Source organism: Achroia grisella, unplaced genomic scaffold (assembly GCF_030625045.1).
Source record: "Achroia grisella isolate CSIRO2021 unplaced genomic scaffold, CSIRO_AGI_Agris_v1 utg779, whole genome shotgun sequence".
In the NCBI taxonomy this organism is placed as follows: Eukaryota; Metazoa; Arthropoda; class Insecta; order Lepidoptera; family Pyralidae; genus Achroia; species Achroia grisella.
The window spans coordinates 100,672-117,007 of record NW_026713019.1 but is presented as its reverse complement, the minus strand read 5'-3'; the positions used below and the strand labels follow the sequence as shown (position 1 = coordinate 117,007).

Below are 16,336 nucleotides of genomic sequence, written 5' to 3'. Positions count from 1 at the left end.
TACACAGATAGTCTAAATCCTGAGAAAGGACATAGGCTACTACTTGAAACGAAAAAAGGCTTGTAAAGGGTTGAAAGAGGAGATGAAGGATTGTATGGAATTATCGTTATTTTTAGAAGATTTTTGAGCTGTTGATTAAATATAAGTTAATATGACAGTCAAAGTTTGTAAAAATTTTATTCTTAAGGGGGTTAAAAAAATAAGGGATGAAAATTTGTTTGAAATTCGTCATGTTTGTAGCTATAACCATGATACTTTTTTCTCTAACTTTTTTGGGGCAGAATATGAAATATTTTTTGGCCAAGGTTACTATTACACGCAGACGAAGTCGCGGGCACAGCTAGTAATAAATAATGAAATGTATATTGTAGTTTTAAAGACAGGATCTAGTAATAAATGCGCGTTTGATATTTACGAAACCAGGTCGACGTTCGATCACGGATATGCATTGGAGTGACTATTGCATATCCGGACCGACACGAAACGATAATGGCCCTGGCATTTACTTCACAAAGTACAGAGAATTCTAACTTGTGCATCATCTAAACGAGAAGTACTAGATACCAGTCAATATGCTGTTGTAAATGATTGTCTATTAGTAGTTGCCTTTTATCATTAAAGATAAGTGAATTTTTTACCTGTAGATGTAGAGCTTAAGTTGTGATTTCTTCAGCTCTACAGGTACGTTTGGGTATTTTCATATGGGTAATAATAATTAATTAATTTATATTAATTATTTAACATTGTGGCGAATTAACTATTATCGTACGGTAACACCGTTGCCTAGTTACGATGGGGCAAGAAGAATAACAAGCCTGTCAATTTCGAGACCGAATCACTTTCTTGTACATACCTATATATAGATTGTAAATATTTCGTAATTATAAATATGTACATAACAACAATCTGGACTCATCATTTCACCTCCTTCTTTTCCGCTGCTGCTACAAGAACACAACATAAACACAAATAATAGCGGTAACAATATAGACGCTAAATTGGTGACCCACGACGTTCCATTGTGAAGCGTGAACCCACTCCAGTCCAGGTGCCATCTTTCCTTCATTCCTTATTCATACCGCCAACCAGACGTAATCCATTCAAATGCATCACCGATGACCGTCACTATTGACTGACCGTTCCTGTATACACCGTCGTAGTACCCACCGTCGCCTACAAAGGAACTACGACACGGGCCAGTACAACGCAGTCAATATACATACTCCGAGTCGGACTTCGATTCCCGGATGAAGAACATTTCATATTACTCATTTTGTATATTTCTTTGTAAATTTTTATTTATTTTTCGTCTCGAAATGATCAATTCGGCACATTCAATGTAACCACATCATCTGCCCCGGAGGTACCTAAATAGTTTTTTTTTTAATTACCTCCCTCCTGACCTGTACGGCATTACAGTCCACACAGGTTGAGATAACATGGCTGAGTCTATCACATTTAATTCATTATCAGTCATCTACCACCAAGCTATTAATCGTGGGGGAAAAGAACAGTGATCAGCCGGGATGCTGTGAGTCCTGCTCATCTCCTACATCATACGATACACTTTCACTTCTATTTCCTTCCATTTTATCTGGAATGGAACGGAACAGATGATCAGCCGGGATATTGTGAGTCCTGCTTATCTCCTACATAAGCCCTCACGACGGTCCACAGTGTCATCTTTTGTTCCTTCCACTTCATCTAGAAGAAGAACAGAATGAGGATAAGCCGGGATTGTCCTGCTCATTACTTACATTCACTACCATCCACCCTTCCTCTATTCCTTTCACTTCTTCATCATTTATATTCATCTCAATTCGCCACCACTTCATATAATCAACCTGCCTCAACGCAAAACCATCGGTTACCAGGTCAGAACGGAGAGTTTAATTATATTTTAGATTAATAGTGTCTTTTCTTTTTCTTTCACCTTTTTCTCTCCGCGGGGGGGTGGTGTGGCGAATTAACTATTATCGCGCGGCAACACCGTTGCCTAGTTACGATGGGGCAAGAAGAATAACAAGCCTGTCATTCGAGACCGAATCACTTTCTTGTACATACCTATATATTCATTGTAAATATTTCTATATTATAAATATGTAAATAATCACGACTGGTTTCTCTTCACCTCCATCTTCCTGAAGCTGCTTCTACACGAACACAAACATAAATAATAGCGGCCCCATCTTACCCGCTAAAACATTAATAATCCCAGCCAACTTATGCAGCGCCATCTAATTTCAATCTAAGCAAAACTTGTGCTATATGTACTAGACAACTGATGCAAATATTGAAACACATTTAATTTGTAATACATGCATAATATACACAACCAATCATACTTATAATAGGAATGTTTGAACTGTGCGAATCGAACTCGCGACCATCAGAATTAAAGCAGTGTGCTAAACTGCTAGACCACCAAGGCATTGTTATTAATTAACACAATACTTGATAATATAAATACTAATTTATTTCCGTTTTCAATATACATATATTATTAATGAAAGAAACGAAAAGATATGAATATTCTTACTATATTACTAAAGACAATTAAATAATTTGTACTTACCCTTTTTGTCTGTGTTATAAGGCTTGAAGACGTTACAGATTTAAAACTTTCGGAAATTTCTTTATGTCCATTGATCGTAACAAACACACAAATTGAGTGGTAACTTGATTAAGACTTTATATTGTAACTTAGTTCCAGGCGTTCCGCGAACTGCCTGGGACCAGGTGCGGTGATTAATCAGCCGGAACCTTATCTGAACTCTCTAAGACCATTCATTTGGAAATACTTGGGGATTGACTTAAGTTCAGATTTAATTTCAACATTGCATTGAAACTTTATTTATCAATGATTATAGTGCTAGGTGCTCTTTAATTTAGACTTTCCTAAGGTTGTTTAATTAAAATCATTCCTAAAATAAGAAGAAGCTAGCGACAGGCGACGCATAAAATCTAAGCAAGAGTTTAAAATATAGGTTCCTTATATTATATGTTCGTAAATATTCAGTTGAATTAAATTTTTCGAAATTCCGAAAACAATGTAATAAGCCGCAGTAAATAATTAGCTGATCTTAAAGTAGTATTAATAATTAAGTGCATCACAGAATCACTTTTCACGTTATCCAAAAATACATAAATTGTACGCGACAAAAAAATATCACCAGCAGTTGCGAGCCGCAAGTGGTTGGTCATTAGACCAACTTACTCTTATAATCCGCGGACAGTACTCGCGACCACGCAGTGTAACTGGGTTACGATGTCGATCCTCGTCACTGCAAGGTCGATCATCTGTTTCAATTCAACTCACATGATTTACATAACAAGCCTCACAATACGCACCAAAATCAGCTTCACTGTATAGATAATGGACAGGATGACAAACGAGTTTCGTCAGAAATATCGTAAGGGAAGAGATTTATTCGAAATTGTTGCTGTTATAGTTTTATATCTAGCACGAACATTAGCGTCCTTGATATCGTTGGACTAGTTTCACTTCCTGTTACGAAGCAAATTGTATACACGGAGCACGTCACTCATTCAAACTCAATCAAAGGATCGTGAATGAGATGTTTACAGCGTACACGATTAAGTATGTAGGTACTCGTACGTAAATTATTATGTGGTAGCATTCGAGTTTCCTGTTTTGCACTCAAGTGTTGGTGGCGCATAAGACTCACTTAAGTCGTTATTAATAATATATGTCATTATCTCTCAAGTATCAGTATCAGTATTTGGATAATCTTGAAAATGAAATGTAATTATTTTATTTGCAGTGAACTTAGAAATAATTATAAAGATGGTATATTTTTGAGGTAGTTCTCATGTTCAGTTTGATGGACGTGCAAAAATTCTTTTCCTTTTTCTTTATTCATTTTTAAATCTTGGTGCTATCTATCTGTCTTGTAATTTTACTTCGGACCTCTAACCTCTCTATATTAAATTCTGTGCTATTTAGCTATCTCACAATAAACATTCTTGATTTTAGCATATGTTTACGGAGATGTAATTATTCAAACTAACTTGTTTATCTTCTAAATGAAATCCTACCATTCAATGTTTCTAACGGAAATAAATATCATATTCATAATTATGCTGACATCTGGTTATGTTTTTATATTGTAATTAATTGTATTATATTACCATAGGCATAGGGCAAGGAAGGCTGGAGGGCCGATCTGTCAAGGCCAGCCGGTTCGTTAGGCCCATTCATGAATGCCTCCGCGCAGGCTCTCACCGTTCCCGGTGCGACAGGATATTCGCCTTCGTTGTGTGTTATGCTGTCCGATTGATCGGTTTCTTTTTAGAATCCAACACGCAGCAAAAAGACACCACGCGCAATCGTAATTCACCGGATGCACTAACGAGTGTAAGATTTTTTTAAGCGACAGTAGTTTGTTTTTGCCGAATGCCACGTTTTCCGCTATAACTTTATTAATTACTGTACATGTACTTTATACATACGTGATAGTTCCCCATTAGTTTTTCTTATACAATTGAAATGGCTAACGAGCTGAAGATTCTCTTGATAGAAAATGGTAACTGTCATCATTAAAGATACATGGACTCATCACGGATGTCTCATCACAGTCGATACTTAATGTTGTCTGTATTATCTTTTATCCTGTGTTTTCTTTACTCTAATCTAAATATGAAACCAGAACAGATACTGCAAAGCAAGTTGCATAATAAAGTGAGATAGAAGTACCGCAGGCGTCTTTAATAAGTTGTTCAATTAGATCACGCAACTAGAATTTATAAAACAAAAACACGTATATCGGTACAACATGATCTGCTAATTTATATTCTATTCACAGTAGAAGGTAATAAAGATAGTACGCAGACATCTATCCGAGACTAGTTCAAAGCATGTTGTTTGCAGTTTGTTTCATAGACGGACATTTGAATAGACCATAATAAACAGACGACGAGGCTTTTTTATCTGAATAGAAACATGTTCGCTATAGGATAAGCTACAAGAGACGACACTGAATTTTGTGTGACGTTCCAGTATTATTATGAGTAGATTAAACGTTACTTTATGCGAGATATATAAAGTTTCACCTGCCGTTTAATTTAAATGAAGAAATTGTAGTTACCCTCGTCCACCGACTCTGCATTGCATTACGTCATCCGCTCCCGCAATTGCTTCTTCCCTTAGCGTTCTATATAATTTTTGTATTTTTGCTGGAAATAATTGGGTCATCAAATGAACATAAAATTTTTCAAATAGCGAACATTAGCGCGTTCAATAAAGAAACCATGCTGATTTATATATTAGTATGGATTACTGTCAATTGAATTGACTGAATTTTAGGTTATGGTATAAATAAAGACGACTGGTTTAAATAATAACAGTACCTTGTGTATGATATCGTAGGACCAATGGCATATTTCGGACGTGCATTGTGGGCAATTCGTCATGATTTGCGTATGTAAATCAGTGGAGTTTGGTTATGCGAACATAACGGTATTTTGGTCGGTCTATGGCAGGAAGACGGATGCTATAAACACACTTTCAGCAAGCATCATGCGATACAGTAACGTGCTTTTGGCAATAAGATGACGAATTCTTGATTGAAGTATGCGCTCGTTATAATGCATGCATACTGCATAGGTATTCGTATTTTATTGGAACCAAAACAAATAGCTTATTGTTTGAACTATGTGACTGCCTATTTTATATTATATGGAGTTTTTTTAACTGTTAACTGTCGTCGATATATAAGCAGCACCATGGGCATAAAAATATATTGGTACGCCAGTGATATGTTGTTACATTCTTGTGTACTCCTGTAGGCTAAGTAATTATTTAAAAATTAAATTACGTCAATTAAGAATTTACAAAATTGCTTGAAATTTATTATTAAGAGAACTTACAGGATCTGATAGATTAAATTTGCTTTCGGATCTTGTAATTTCACTGGAATATCCTAATACCGGAACACAACCCGTAAAGCAAGCTGCTCAGAGAATAATTAGGTGAGATGTTTTATTGTTGCATCGTGACGATATTTTGTACTTCCAAAACTATATCTTGTTTTAGTTTAATGAGATACATACTTAGAAAATTATGCATGACTTACACTGTTAATTAAATCGATTGACAGCTTAATACGATTTCATTAATGCGAAGATCTTCTAATCTTGATTATGGTCCCCCAAAGTATTCCCACAGCACGTGCGCATACATTTTGCCAACGGATTAGTTTTTCCTACACACCCGTATGCTGGCCCCCGATGACGGTTGCTTATTTTAATGGCTGCGGAACCACGTCTCAGTTTTTTATGATCACTAATATTTTTTGCTATTTCCGCTCCGCTATTATTTTCACAATTATATTTATATTTTCATTCACAGAGACAAAATAATTTTGATTAACAGTTTTCTCATGTCAACATTCTGTAGTTACTTTTAAGAAACTGTAACCGGGTAGACATTTGGTAAATACGTAGTTCTAGAATGCATTTATTTAAATTTCATTGTTAAATTACAATAGGTAATATTGAATTAGTTAAAGTTACTGTTAGTAAATAGAGACACATAACGTACCTTAAAACAGAATAAAAGTACACAATACAAACAAGGAAAAATAAATTTTATATTTTTAAAAAGGTCCATGCTAGTTAATACCAGCATTACATCGAGTTGCAATTTTATATTCCTATGCAAGTTGGATTATGAAGCAAGTTGCTAGATAGTTAAAACTTGAAAGTTGTGCTTATTTACCTGACATACCTGAATAATAGTAATCAAGGCTTCATTATAAGTACCTGTAGGTCTGTAGCGAGTACTTTAAACACCTTTTTAAATATCGTATTTTGTAATTAGTTAGTTTTAAATTACATTACTCATAATAATGCTGTCGTATTATCTCGCTGTTAATTATTTCCATGTTTTTCTATAAGATCCTCAGAAATTGTCATCTTATCATCCATATTCACTTCAATCTCTTAATTTAATATAAGTTAGAGATTGTTTCTAAAATTTGCTTTAAATGGAATTATTACTATGTATCATATTCATTATGGTAATTGTGACGATTTTATATCAGGACTTCCTTTTCTGGATCAATCTAAATATTAAAATAGATCTAAGTATACTTTCGACTAACATAAAATACATATAAACATTTCCATGAATATCAAGCATGTAAACAGGGAAAGATACTATTAGATAGATATATTGACTGTTGTAATTCAGGTACAGCAGAAGATGTTCCTAATATTGATATTCAAAAACCTAGTATATCACTACAATTTAAGTTATTAGTGTAATAGTTAAAAACTGCTGAAGTTGTCTCAGGTTGTAACAAATGTAGTAGTGTGTAGTACATATCATCCTTAAGGAAATTTTGCTCGACGCCAGCACATTACTCATCTGATTTCATTATCATACTGTTAAAGAACTGTGGCTTCAGCCCGGTGAGTAATTCATTACCCAACGCAGTTGCGTTGTAACATATAACCAGGCTTGCTCGAGTCTAATTTAAAATGCATGGAGAAAATATATTTGACACTAATCATAAGTGCATAACGAATGGGGGAATCTTCAGGTTTGTTTTAATTCTATCCCGTATAATATTTGTATGTAATATTCCTGCATATGTTCGTTTATCTGACCTCCTACTAAGAATTCAGTGCGTCTAGAGCAATTAATGAGTATCTAATGTTGAATTTTATTGTATAATGTGTTGATAATATATTTTTACGACATTTAAAGCGTAAGTTTGGGCTGCAAGAAATATCTGGAATCAGATAATAAAGAATTTAGTTTTTCTGTCTGTACAAATACAACTAAACAATATCGCCCTGAAGTAACAAATAGTGTTAAAAAAAGGCAATAACGCACGCAAACGGAAACTTCTCTTGAGACCACAGAAGTTTAGAAACATTACGAAATTGTTCAAACATATCAACTGCATTATAAATAAAAGCCTGTCACAAATGTGAATATATTATTATTAAAGTATAAGCCGATTAAGTACTCGGTGCAGTATGGTGTAGAAAGTTATTAATTTGAATTCCAAAGAATAAGTATGATGGATTCATTTGACGGAGGTGGTTGCGTCGGTGTCAATACTTCCGTCTATCAATCGCTTGCTCAAGTCGGCTTGATGTAATTACAGGTTAGTCTCACCGGGAGTTCACCCACTGACACATGGTGCACTAAATGCCAACGTGACATTATTTACGTAAACGCGACAACTGTTACTCGTATTCTACCTTTGCATAACAGTCAAGCGCGTTGATTGCAGACTTCCCGTCTTTTCTTGTTGTGCAAGGTTGCTCCAAACAATTTATCCATTTACTGAACTAGAGACCATAACTTCTAAATCAACATAACGTCGCTAAGAGGTTCTATACCGCCCTCGTCTGTTGGTACTCACGCCTACGTGTATGTGTACATGCATATGTCTCCACCCTACGTAAATTTTTACTTGAAGATTCCACTGCATTACACTACCTACGCTATTTATTTAAAATTAATTCTATTAAAAAGCCGTTTCATTATTTAATAACATGAAACAGCTTTTTAACTAGGCCAATCGATAAAAAATTGAAGACCTGTTACTAAGAACGTTGTCACTCCCACTACAGAATTTTTCATCAAGGATCGATTGAATTGAATCAATGAGTATGCTGAATGTGGTGGGCGATCGGTCGTCGAACTGCGCGGGCGCTGCATGCTGGTAGTATGCTCTAATTCAATTTAACGACAGCACAGTGACAATCTTCTTAAATGTCATCAATATCTTTTATAAATTCATCTTTTCTGTCAAGAGGTGATAGGACGAGGGTACAGCGTATATCATAGTGTTCGAAAATAAACATAGAAATAAAAGTAAGTTTATATATTTTGTATTTTTTAACGGTTAAACCTATGGATAATAACAATAAGTGTTGATTTAAAATGACATAAGTACTCAATAAGTGCTGTTTTATGTCATATTTCTCGGAATTTATGTGTCATGAACACACGTTTTATAAATTATTTGATGTAACAGGTATAGCATCTCAATGTCATCTCATATGTACCTATTTGATTAAAAACGATAGGAAATTTTTGCCGTTTTCAAAATATTCCAATATTTATTTTAAATAGTCATAATTCACATGATGTTTTTATGCTTTTCTTATATTGGCTCTGCAAGGATGGGTTGTGTCACCTTGAATGCCGGATGCCGACATTCTGAGGTGCTATCGGCCGTCAATCGGGTGAGCCAAGCATCTCGTCACATACATATATAATATGCCTACATCTGTATGTTTGTCTTCGCTACTGCCAGAGCTGTCTTTATTTTACGAGCATCGACGTCCGCTCTGTGAGACCTCGTCCAAGGTCGACGATTCTTATAAGTGATCAACCGGTGAATCGGTTGGAATTTAAAGTGCATATACCTGTCGCGAACGATGTGCGAAAATAAACAGCGGCCGGCATAGGATCAGAGAGTATTAACACGAGTAATTCAAGGGAAGAGTTGTCTCAGTGCAAACTCCCGGCCGGAAATGGATAGGACGTGGGCGACGCCTACGGAGCGGCGCGGCGGTGTGCGCGATTGACCGCCCTCGGTCTCGGACATGTGACAAATTTAATATAATTATCTATTTTTATAAGTCTTCAACTTTTGACGTTGTTTTCTGCTTGTTTCAGGTAAATGCTGTTCGTTATATTCATCACGATCAGTGAAGGTCGTTCCGGTCACATCATTAATCAGAGTCTTAGCAAGTAAATTGTAATTATAAGCGCGGCCTTCGTAAGCTTATTTATATGTTACGTGCGACGCTTACACATGATTGCTATGGTTTGAATTATTAATATTGAATGCAGTATCAAAGTAAATATAATTATTGCTCAATTGTGCAAATGATATGGGCGTTTTTCATTTAACAATTGAAGCAGTACGATTTGTAATACTACGACTTATTTCCGCATCCGCTATTGTAGTGCTGTCCACTGCAATTTAATCCTCTCTTCAACTGACAAGATATATTAGGGCAGTTGTATGGTCACTGTTATCAAATGCGATTGTTGTGTTCTCTACTAATACATTTAAGGTTGAGAGTTGTTTGCATTTTCAAGTAATAGGCGCCCTTTGATGTAGAATAGAAATATCGACAAAGACGGACGTCCGGTGACGGTCAGGATTAGTTTCACACAAGCATAGCTGCTCCTCGAGTTCGAATGAGACCAAATCATTCGAAATAATTCAGAAATGTTATAAATTTCATAAGTAGTACATAATATACCCTTACGACTATTCCGTAGATGGAGTATTAAAGGGCATTGTAAACTGGTAATGTCGCTGAACGCAATAGTTGACATATCCATATTTTCTGTGTATATTGTAAATTCAATGTGACAAGGGGCAAAGCAATCGCGATCTCCCCGGTAATGTTTTTTTAATATCCTCGGACAATTCACACATCGCCATCTAGTCAGCTAGACAACTGATAGATATACTCAGATACATTTATATTTGTAAATATAGTCATATAACATATTGAAAATACGCAGACCAATACAAACAATCATATTCATGAATACAAAATTATTACCGAGCGACGAATCAAATCCGCAACTATCGGAAGCTTTACTTCTAATGTTTGCTGGTTCGATTCCTACGTGTGCTATACCGCTAGACCACCGACGCCTTCAATAAGATTAATTCTTGGTGTCTCATGACTAAAAGAGTAAGAAATAAATTTAATCAGGTAACAGATTCTTTGGAGTAGGTCTTATTAAAATTTACATTATGCACTTTCAAATCTCTAGGACACCACGCTCTCACTTTAAGTATAGGTTACAGCAAATTGTTTCTAAAGTTGACTTAATTTAGGGTTTACTTCACCAAATATTGTTATTAAAACATCACCTTTTGTTGTTTACTGAATATAAGCGGAGTTTAGGAAGTAGTGAAAATGTACAAAGGTGCTATGAACCCTTCCAGTCCCTTTCATATTCCGGGTTCATAGATAAGCGGCATACGTGTCTTTCAAAGGGCTAGCGTATTTGTATGGTTGGGTCCGAGTAAACATCATTTGTTACCGCTCATGTGATTTCAGCTTTTTGTCTAGTTTTTACTGCTGCATCCGTGTTGTCCGATTCAATCTTATTAACTCTGTATATCCGGATCTCGGGAATAAGTTGAATGTTGACACAGAATTCATGTCAGATTTTCGACGTAGACTCATAAATAAGAATCGGCTTATCTATAAATCTATGATTTTTAAAAACGGAACTTAAAAAAATATTTCCATTCTTAAAATGCTGTTCATAAATTATTTCAAATGTTAGTGTATATGTATGTTGATTTATAATTTTGTTATTATCATCGTTCTTTATAGCTTATATATAATACTAAAGCCTAAACCTATATAATACTAAACCCTATTATACTAAAGGTTTGCAGTAAAAATATTATATGCATTTATTTTTATGAACGCACGTCAATTTTTACTACATATCTTAAGTGTATTTTTGTGTGATATCATGGAATGTAATTTTCATCATAATAATATCTCAGGACTATTACTACAGCGCCAAAGCTTAGCAGAGCTTGGATTATGGGTACTATAGGAATACTTGCATATTTTTTTTGGAAATACACACGTAACACTCGTACATAGAAAGCTTCCAAACCGATACAAATAAATACCGATAAAAACAATTCAACTTATGGACGCAAATATTTGTATCGTGCGAGTATCGAATCTGCGAGCATCGGAAGTAAGGCGCTGTGCTAACTAACCGCTACACTATCGAGGCTGTGAAAAGTGTTTTATAGCATCTCGACATTTTTAAAAGTTTGATCTATTCCATAAATGTACTAAAGGAATACTTGCTCTTTAGATAACTGCCCATTAGGTAAATATAAATTTATTAAATTACATAACTTCCTTATTCTAGGTTTAGGGTACGTGCCTCCATATTTGGTAATTTCATTGTTATATATTATATTAGCTGTCCCGGCAAACGTTGTTTTGCCTTGAAATAAACCAACATTTAGGGGGATGAAAAATAGATGTTGGCCGATTCTCAAACCTACTCAATACGCTCACAAAATTTCATGAGAATCGGTCAAGCCGTTTCGGAGGAGTATGGGAACGAAAACTGTGACACGAGAATTTTATATATAAGATAATTTCATTGCAATATCCATACAAACGGGATCACATTTTGCAAAAAAATCCGCAAAAAATGGTGCGAAAAAAATCACATTACTGCTGATTCTAGGCTTTTTTATGCACTTTCCGTTACACGCTATAAATCATGTCAATATTAGAAATTTTAAAAAGATTTATTGTTCTACAAGATTGAGTAACAGATTGAGCTGGTATGGGCATGTTATGTGCATGAACAAGGATCTTGTCTTAAGTAAGGTGTATATAATATGAACGTGGATGGATGGAAAGGGAGAAGAATAAGATGGATGGATTGTGTAAAAGATGATATGAATAAAAGGAGACTATGCTAGTGTCGTATATGACGGCCGATAGAGATCAATGGAAAGGAATGACCCTTTGCGCCGATCCCAAATAATGGGATAAAGCCAAGGCAATGATGATTGTTATACAAGATATTACAATATCAAATGTCCTTCTACAAATTTTGCATTATTGCAAAACAAACCGCTCCCACGGGTTGGATAATACGAATACCGTTATTACAGTTGTATTGGTATTTGGCGGCGACTGTTAACCCGCTAGTGTTTTGCATACAATGCCCATATTGGCGGCGCTTGCGCAACAAACAGCGCGGTCATCAGGCCGGATGTGACGCCGCCGCCGCGACTGACGACGTGCCAAATTGTGAACGCCACCGTTTCATAGCGTTTTTGTGTCTTCCCTAAAATTTATTTGTTGTATTATTAGAAAATATTGTATGAGTCAAATTATCAAATTTATATTTAACTAGCTACCCGCTAACTGCGTACAAGTGTACATGTATCATACATATAAACCTTACTCTTGAATCATTCTGACTATTGCATGCCAAAAACTGCTTTAAAATTTGTTGCGTAGTTTGAAAGATCTAAGATAACAACAGAAGTGACTTAATTTTATACTATGTAAAGATTTGTTAATCGTTAACAATGACAGATATTTCTTGCCCTTTTATAAATAGTAGGTATGCTATGTTCGTCCTCGGGATAGAATCTTTCTTCATGTTGAATTACATTAAGAGATTTAGCTATTTAGGCGTGAAAAGGTACCAAACAGACAGACAGACACACTTTCAAAATTATAATTTTAATATGGGACTTAGCTTGGGACTATATGGATGGCGTTATGTGAGCTGTCCAGGGTTATTGTTATTTGTTGTTTTATGGGCACTACACTACTTAGAGAAATTCTTGAAGATTTTTTTAAAATATGTACATTGTATTTAGAATACACCCCGACCAATAATACTCATGAATATAAATTTTTTAACCGTCCATCGGAAGTTAGGTGGTTTGGTTTAGCAGCAAACGATAGACAAATTTTATTATTATATAAATGAAGATTCAACTGACTAATGATCTCTAATGATTTCGACATTATAGCGATGTAATTTTATATAGCGACTTACATTACAATAATAGGCCCCACGAGAACTGTATAAAATGAATATGTCAGCCATAAACTGTTGAATATTATTAAGCAATTTGCAGTTTTTTGTAGCTTCACTGCAATTAGGCTATTATAGTCTTATTACAATGTGAATAAGGTTGTTTATTCAATTCAAACGGTGTTATATGTAAATGGTAATATCCGCGCATGCACCGCACGACGTACAATGATGCGGCACTCGACTTCCGGTCACTAACGCTATGTAAATCGGTGCCTCACTTTAGTACAATCATATAACCGTCCTTGGAACTGGCGTTCTACATATTTATATTAATTCAATGTTGTCTATTAGATTCAAAGCTGACATATACGTGTGTGACATTTTTTTTAATGGATGATTATGGAGTTGTTCCCCTCGTGCGCTATCGGTTGACGCTAGCAGGGCATTTGTAGAGGATGATAAGATGACATAAGGTCAGGTCAGTTAGCCCAGGGTGACAAATTTACTAGGAATTTATAAGATCAGCCTGACATGTAGATTAATGCGGTTATATTAGGTACATGTACATGTATCTAATATTGAAATGAAAAATTGGGGAATAAAATTATTAGTAATAGGATTAGTGCCTTCATTACTATGACAAGTCTACTTCCACGCTGTCCTCCCTAGAAACCATCGTGGTTAATTTCTGAAGGTTTCGCAACTATAGGTTAACTGACCTGACTTCATGATCAATATATCATCCTTCTCTGTTCCTCCGCCAGCAACTACCGTACCGGTACCGGGCAGGTAAACTATTCCATATTCATCATTAAACAAATTAGAAGAAGTAATTCTGTAAACTGATGGACACGGATAGTGATTTAAACTATTTAGAGATACGAGTATGTTTTGTACACACATTACATGTAAAGTAGTTCTAATACAAATATTAGATCGAAGAGTTAATTAGTTATAATGAACTGCGTAGATTATGTAATATGAACCATGATTGTAGTATTCAGTTTCTGGAAGTTGGATCGCCATATATGATTGAGTGTAGTATTGTGTGTAACTGGAGCTGTGTTAGCAGACCGCATCGGCACGAAACTTAATATTATCTAATATTATCATGTTTTAATATCAACCTTACTTTTAAAAATGTCGGAAGTTCTTATATTGATTACATATTTTGGTGTACCGTTACGATATATAATGTATTTTCCAATTTTGAATCTATTTGATATATTTGTTGTTATGTTTTTTGTGTAATAAAATTTTAAATTGCTTTATTGTATATCAGTTTGTCTGTCGAATACTGGATGTATTTTATAACTATTAATCAGTTTTATAATTATTACAAAAAAGCTAAATTGGATTGCATTTCTCTCATGTCTCAATTTATATTTCGAACTTATTTAACTTTAATGTATAAATCACTACTTTTGATGCCCATGTAATTGCAAGCTCAGTCTGAAGACACAGCAAAGGCAGCGTTCTGTTGTGTGAATGTAACACAGGGTTGTCAACTGTACCAGGATCCTCGTACAAATGTGAGGTTTTTGGCGATCGATACAGTATTATACAAGTTTATATGAGAATTTAGCCTACGAAAATCTGTCAAAACGCAATAATCTCTAAACTAGTATAAGTTGGACAGCCCACTAGAGCTAATGTACAAGTTTTTATCACATTTATTCGTACGAAGCTAAGGATTTTAGGGTTGTGAACCCTAATGTAACATTACGACCAGTTTGAGTGCAGCCCCGCTGATAGAACGATATGCGCTTCCGCGCCACTCGCGTGGGAAACAGCAGGATATCGATTTTGTGCACGAAGCGGTATCTTACTGCATCTAACTTGTCTTCACTAGCGATAAGATTTCAATGTTACTGAAGATCTGCTACAACATATCTATGATGAGTTCATTGTTGTATTTAATTTGAATTAAATACGCAATAGTAATAATAAAATGAAAAATTGCTGTATTTGTATCGAAAAATGCCGAAATAACTTTAATATTCGAAACTTCATTATTAGATTTTTTTTGTTTGAAGACTTGAAAATTTTAAGATGAGGTGATTAGTTTGTCCCCATCTACTAAAATTTTCAAGTCTTCAAACATACTCTATGTTTGAAGACTTGAAAATTTTAGTAGCAATTAGTATCTAACTAGTTGATTTTTCCGCAGTCGACTCGATATCAATAAAGGAGACTATAGTTATTTATTGTTATCTGCTAATACTATCGTCGAAGATTTGTTCAAATGATTTATTTTCTTATATTAATTTAAAAACATTTAATAGGAATATCTTAATCTTTAATCTTATAATACATATATTTTATTTCGATCCCATGTGTATTGACTTCTTTGTTACTACTTATTGTTTGTTAACAAATAACAACACAAAATCTCAAGTAGGTTATTTTTTGTGTCTAAACCAGGTTAATAGGCGATAAGTAGTTTATAATTTGAAGAGATAACATTGGTAGGCTAATGTTATCTTTTCAAATTATAAACTGAGGTGAGGTGGGCATTTTGCACAATTATTGTCGGGTCCATTGTCTTAGGAAGTGAGATGCAATGAGAAATAATTCCACTCTCTGCGTAGACAAAAGCGTATAGAATTGTGGGAATGCAACGGTCTACTTGTTGTTGCAATTGTACAATAGTTCCGTTAAGATGCAATCTTTTTATTTCTTGAAAGAGACAGTTATTCGCTGATCTTTACCTATAGTCACATTGCCATCATGATATATATTATCTTCAGTCGTTACAGATCAAGGATT

The 16,336-nt window shown here is 34.9% G+C and overlaps 1 protein-coding gene across 1 annotated transcript in view; it reads left to right on the top strand.

The window, feature by feature from the left end:
* Window positions 1-9,750, top strand: part of LOC131850813 (uncharacterized) — a 30,098-nt gene extending 20,348 nt beyond the window's left edge. The window contains exon 3 of the mRNA XM_059201179.1: window positions 9,665-9,750. Within this exon, the coding sequence (XP_059057162.1) occupies window positions 9,665-9,750 (86 nt within the window). The remainder of the gene's footprint in view (window positions 1-9,664) is intronic.
* The last annotated feature ends 6,586 nt before the right edge of the window (window positions 9,751-16,336 follow it).